The 6,424-nt window shown below is 39.4% G+C and overlaps 1 protein-coding gene across 1 annotated transcript; it reads right to left on the minus strand.

Moving 5' to 3' along the window:
* Window positions 1-4,723: 4,723 nt before the first annotated feature.
* LOC147441939 (uncharacterized) lies at window positions 4,724-6,169 on the minus strand. Its single transcript, XM_086529313.1, has 2 exons — window positions 5,755-6,169; window positions 4,724-5,511 (listed from the first exon to the last, which is right to left on the minus strand). Exons 1-2 carry the CDS (start codon window positions 6,167-6,169, stop codon window positions 4,724-4,726), a joined length of 1,203 nt encoding a protein of 400 aa, XP_086385439.1.
* Between the last annotated feature and the right edge of the window lie 255 nt (window positions 6,170-6,424).

Consider the following 6,424-nt stretch of genomic DNA (forward strand, 5'->3'; position numbering starts at 1 on the left):
CCAGATTTCTCCACGTGCCCCAACTCGCCATCCTGTAGCCTCCCCTTCTTCACTATAGTCTGCGTTTGGGGTTGCGTATCCAATCGGCAACAACTCTAGGCTCTCTCTCATGGTAGAGAGAGAGACAATATCGTTCAAATCAGTAAGCTCAGTGTCACGAGAGAGAGAGAGAGAGAGAGAGAGAGAGAGAGAGAGAGAGAGAGAGAGAGAGAGAGAGAGAGAGAGAGAGAGAGAGAGAGAGAGAGAGAGAGAGAGAGATTCATTCTAGACTCCCTTGCAACCTTGTTCTCACACATCCATCTACAACACTCCTGTTGCGAGCGCCAATCTGCAGCACTCCATTTGATCTCTAAGCTCTCACAATCAAGCAGAGAAGAGCCTTGCATCCAAGTCGCGTAACCTGCTTCCCAACCCACTGCATACTTCCCCTTGCTGCACTCCTCTCAACCTGCCTCCCAAGCCATTGCATGCTTCGCCCTTCCTGCGATTGTGATTCCACTGAGCTCCCATCTCCGTCTCCTTCCCGCCCTAAGGAAAACACACAGACGTGCGCGCACACAGACACACTCAGCTTTCAGCGCGATGAGCTTGCTTCATATATAGATATCGGCATCACGACAGGGCTTATTGTTGCAAGGGGTGGTGTATGACAGGATTAGGCAAGGAGGGCAGAAGATGCAGAGGGCGACTATAGATGGATTAAGAGAGTCGACAACGACGAAGCAGGCAATGATGTAGAAACAAAAAGTCTTGTCAAGTTTTTGAAAAAACGTTTCTTGGGAGACTCTATACGACCGCGCGCTGGCGCGTGCTCCTTGCAGCAGTAAAAGTTTGATCTCGGCCCTTTTTTAGTGTTCGGGAAAATGTGTCTCAGCTAATACGCTTGAATTTCAAAAATGCCGGTTGAAGGCAAGGAAAAGGGAGAAATTCTGCCCCAAAATAGAGAAAATTTCAAAAATGCCGGTTGAAGGCAAGGAAAGGAGAAATTCCGACCCATAATAGAGAAAATTAGTGTAAAACCCGAAAAATAAACCTAATTTTCTAAGATTTCCTCTTGGAAAATTCAAGAAAGGAAAATTTGTATGTTTGGAAAAATGATTTCTCCTTTACACTGTACCAAAACAACACATTCCCCAAAATGTAACACCTAAAAGGTTTGAATATACCTACTTTTGTTGGAGGGCCGTGTGCACGCCGGTGTGCGGTCCATGCAGCAAGTAATGACGTATGACAAATTTTGATTCTTGCCCTTGCTATAGAATACTTGGTTCAAAGTTTGACATCGACGAGCTCATCCATCCTCATTGTAGGTTGTTTTCTCTCTCTCTCTCTCTCTCTCTCTCTCTCTCTCTCTCTCTCTCTCTCTCTCTCTCTCTCTCTCTCTCTCTCTCTCTCTCTCTCACAGCCCACTTCAATCCAAATGGATGCTAAGAGCTCAACGAAGAGAAAGAGCCCGTGGAAAATGCCACTACAGAGGAAGATGATGATGCAAGACCTGCAATTGAGGAGGAAGACACAGGTCCCGCATCATCAAGCTTGATGCCCTTGCTGTCAGTACCGGCAAGGAGAATGAGAATGTTCTTATTGACCTAAAGTTTGCACAATTGTTTATGCTTTCATTTTACGTATCCAACTCACCTAAGCAATACTACCAGATAGTGAGTGCTAAGTTGAAGCTTTGCTTCCCTTTTCATCAATGTTTACTACTCGCTCGCAATAGGTGAGTAAAGATTTACTCTCTATGTGTTCTTTGTAACTATGACAGGTAACTTTTTTCTAAATGTGATGATATTTGGTTTCATTGTTGCATTGTCTTAGAGATTTTTCACACTTCAAGAGTGACCAGATTGATTATTTAATCTTTCAATCAGTTAAATAATAGTGACCACTCTTGTGTTAGAGCTATTAGCTCACACAGCTGGGCTATTAGTGTGTATTGTACACTTTTTGTAGGCTAATAGACTACTTTCATGTGATGTAAAATTCTAATGTTTTGAATTTAGTAGTATCCACACTTGTGTTAGAGTTTTTAACTCAAACAATTGGACTACTTTTTTATAACGTTAACTTTTAGTGATCTGTTTTTTTAAATTTTATCTTCCATGCCATTACAGTTAAATTTATTTTACATCTATTCGATTATTGATGATAAAAGTTTATTCAAAGATCATAATCATTATAAATTGTATATATTTCATTTGTTGTAACAAATTTGAATTTGTATAAATATTGAGCATTGATATTATACATTTTTATATGCTAGCATGTTTGAATTATTCTCTTTTTGTTAATATATCATTGTTTGTGTTAATAGCCATGTCAGAGACGAAGGTATCACGAGCACATCGAAAAACCATCGTTTGAAGCTATTGTTTGCTATGTATATGGTGTTGAAGAGAAGCGATTACGTCGATGTTTTGGAACTACAAAGCCTTCTAGTTTCAATTATTTGGTCAATATGTTAACAAAAAATTTCTTTGAGCGCTTACAACAATCATTCCCCACAATATCATTTGATATTGCAATTTTTAGTGGCGGTCAAATATGGGGACTTGTCAAGCAAGTCTTGAGTCAAATTTTGGTTGCTTTTGATGCTCTGCAAAACCCTGAAGTTCACTCTCTCCCTCTAGTTCGTGAAAGAATGCAATTGGTTCATCAATTGCATGCAGAAATGAAAGGAAAGATCAAGCTAGAAGGCTCTAGCAAAAGACCGAGAGTGGCTGATCCTACAGAGCCAGCCACTGAGATAGAAGTGGAAACTCCCAATTAGCCTACCAATTTGGGAGCAATAGGCCAAGGTGATGATCCACTAGTGTTGCACCTCCTACAGGACCGACATGTTTTCCACTTGCAAGCACCCTAGCTCGGAGAAGGCAGAAGGGCATATGTCAAGCAAGTTCATGTACTACATCCTGCCTTCTTATACCTTGTGTATGCAGCTAAAGTATTCAAGATCCAACCACACGGGCCAACTGCTGCACAACAAGCTATGAAAGAAGCCACCACTTTAAATATCTAATACTAAGGTATAAAATGCCATGTGGAATACTTCAAAACTCCCCATGGCCAATGCTTATCTTCAAATATTGGAATGGAGGCCATGTGAAGCAGTGGATACAAGCATGTCACTTGAATGGAAGCAAGCTTGCCATCAAAGAGTTTTTGCAGACAGCCAACAATATAGAGCACTTCCAAGACAATAGTTTAAAAATTTTCAATGCTCTACTACAAACGTTGAAGTACTTACATCACCATGATTTTTTGCACAACATTATGTTGCATTTTGTTGATAAGGGTGTTTATTGCCGCATTAGATTGGGGTACTTCTAGCTTGTTTCCAACTACAAAGACATTTTCAAAGCTTACTGATTTGTCTTTGGAGTGTCGAAACAATCACCTTCAAGACTATCCTTGGGTTGCCTCCGAGTGTATCTCCACCAACCTTCCTCCTTTTTCTAAAGCCATGGATGAATATTCTCTATGCTGGGTTCAAAAAGGAAACTTAATTGCATGTCAGAGACAAGTGATCCAGATCAAAGAGCCTTTGTAAAAAAATTACATAAAAATCTTGATTAAGGCAAAGATAGAAATCCCCAAAATCGACCTTCAGCTTTTGATTTCTCCCTTTGTATCAATTGAATCCACACAGTTGGCATAAATGTTGTATCTTCTTCTGGTATCCGGCCAAACGATGAATGAATACAAACATCTCTTTTGGGTTGAAATTGTTGTTGTGTTGTTAATATGATGTTAATTTAAGTATCACATCATGATTTAAGTGACAGTTTATGGTAGTGTTCTTGAGTTGAATCTACCATTATATCATTGAAATTGTTTTAAGTGACATTTGTGTCATTGTCTATATATTGATTTGTCAATTTTAACTTGCAGAAGATTTGCCTTGGTTATATGGTTGTTAAATTTTGGTGTTTTGTTTGTAGATATGGCTGATGACCTTGATTAGACGAGGCACAACAAATTATCAGCACGGAGCAAGTTTGATGTGGATAGTCAAACTTATCAGTTCTTGCCAGCATTCAAGAGGATGAATCAAAGGTGGAGGGTGAGCCCTTGAGTCACAGAGAATGCAAAGACTTATGTCCAAACTACTTTGTTTGGAAGACACTTTTCACAACAAGTGGCCACACAAAGGGAAATCCACCAGTAAAGCTCTCTGACTTGCAACATGTGGACTTAGCTCGAGTTCTTCTCCAACAATTTATTCGTCAACACTCTCTAACACAGGTGTTGGGCTTGGCCGCATTGTCGACAAGGTTTCAATGCAGAACAAGCAAAGGCCCCAACCATCATGGAAGTGTCCTGTTGTCTTTTTTTCAGAGGAGCATGAAATCATTGTAGAGATGGAAAGCCACGGAGTTGACCTAGCAAGCCAAGGTGAAACTCTTGCAGCTCTATTGGCTCTGATGAATTTTTCTTGAATGAGATTTGGACAAATCTCACTCAACATGTTGAGTTGTAAAAGATATTATTTCTATTGTTGTAATCCTTCAAGCCAACTTTTTGTAATCATTTTATATAATCAACTCAAATATTTATTGCTTTGTGTCTTTTTCATCCTAGTTATAAATTGTATACAGTAAGTATAAAATCAAAGTGATACACAATAATACAACACAAAGTGACATGGCAAAAAATAGAGAGATAGGATCGATATGGCCAACAAACTCAAGATGATTACAAGTAAGTTGTATTAAAGGTGTATTTAAACAATGTCATCACAGTCAAACACCGGAACCACGTCATCAACTTCTTCCATGCATAAACATTCTGTAGAAGCCTCCCACTCTGACTCACCGTCACTTTGCACATTAGTAGCAACTGTCTCATTGTTTGCTTTATACCAAAGCAATGGATCATGCAACAATCTCATATTACAAAACACATATACCAGACACTCGGCTCGTTCTCGATTTAATCTATTTCTCTTTTTAGTGTGTAGGAAGTCAAATGCAGCAGACCAATTCCTCTCGCCACTACCACTTGAAGTAGCAGCAGATAATACTTTGACAGCTACGTGTTGCAATTCTATCTTTTCTCCACCATATTCTTTCCACCACATAAGTGCGCTGAATTTTTTGATAGCGTCAATGTGCCAAGGATCAACAAACATACCAACCCTATTTGCATAGTCAACACATTGATGAAATGCAGTTGTCCCCTCTTTTGACCCTAGGGGTTGCATGCACACAACTTTGAAACCACGCATCACTTTTGAATTGGAGAATTGTGCATGGAGCTGAAATTTTGGATCCAAAGCAAATGTTGCATTGTGTAACGACGTGTGCATTTGCGTCCATTGAGATTCTATGCATGAAACTAGAAATGTTTTATCTCTACCAATATAGCCTTGAAAGTCCTTGAGCTTTTCAATGGCTTCTGACATATACCAATACACCTTTCCAAAGACAAAAGAGTCTTTATCCACCAAGCATTGCAAGTCCACAAAGGGTTCAGTAACATTGACAACCTTTTTCACATTTCTCCAAAACACTGGAGAAATGATGAGTTGATGAACCCTTAATGTTGTAGCTTGGTAGCTGGGATACTTGCTAAGCCATGCATCCCATCACCTGTCGGCAAGTATCTCCCTAGCACGTGTCGAACATCTTTCCTTGTTGGAAACACATAATATGCAGTAACAAACCGAGTTGCACAAAAGTTTTGTAATGCCTTGTTAGGCGACTTTGTTCAAAATAGAGCATATGAAAATTGATGTTCTCTAGGGAACTTTACTATTGTGTATGCTTCCAACAAAGTAGTCTTTATTTTTGTCAAGTTTTCCAATGTCTTTTAGAAGCAGATTGATAGTACGTGGAGTTTGAATTGCAAGACCTGCACCTTTATAATTTGCAGCATTGTCAATGACGATGGCTGTCACATTCCTTTGCCCTCCAGATTTTGATATGGCACGCTCATAGATCTTTAACAGAAAGCAAATGGTTTTTTCCGTCAAGGATGTGTCGATGGATTCTAAAAATATTGACCCTCGGGGACAAATCACCATCACATTGATAAAAGGCTTCTTTTGACAATTGGTCCATCCATCCAAAGCTATAGTACATCCAAAAGTAAGAGTATATTCCAACACTTCACGTTTGAGCGTGCTTTCTATCTCATCTTTGACATTGTCAACATACTTTGTGTGCATTTTATTATACACTAACACCACAAATCCTTTTTTGGAGGTGCTCATCAATGCATGTTTGAAGATAGGGTTGCACACTACCTTGAATGGAATACCATATGCGAGAAATCCTTGGATCCACTTCAAACGCGGCATCTATAACCTTCTTTTATCAAAATCTCAATGGAGTGTTTGAGCCGTAGATAACCCTCTTCAATACCATCGGTACAATTTCTCTTTAAATTAGATGCATTACTAGATGAACCTACTTCAAAGGAT

The sequence above is a fragment of the Adiantum capillus-veneris genome, chromosome 14 (assembly GCF_014529385.1).
Source record: "Adiantum capillus-veneris isolate H3 chromosome 14, ASM1452938v2, whole genome shotgun sequence".
NCBI classification, from domain to species: Eukaryota; Viridiplantae; Streptophyta; class Polypodiopsida; order Polypodiales; family Pteridaceae; genus Adiantum; species Adiantum capillus-veneris.

Coding starts and splice junctions, on each gene's coding strand:
- LOC147441939 (XM_086529313.1), bottom strand. CDS start 6,169: ATGCACACAAAGTATGTTGACAATGTCAAAGATGAGATAGAAAGCACG. Junction 5,512..5,754: donor TGTTGGAAGCATACACAATA/GTAAAGTTCCCT, acceptor TCATTTCTCCAG/TGTTTTGGAGAAATGTGAAA.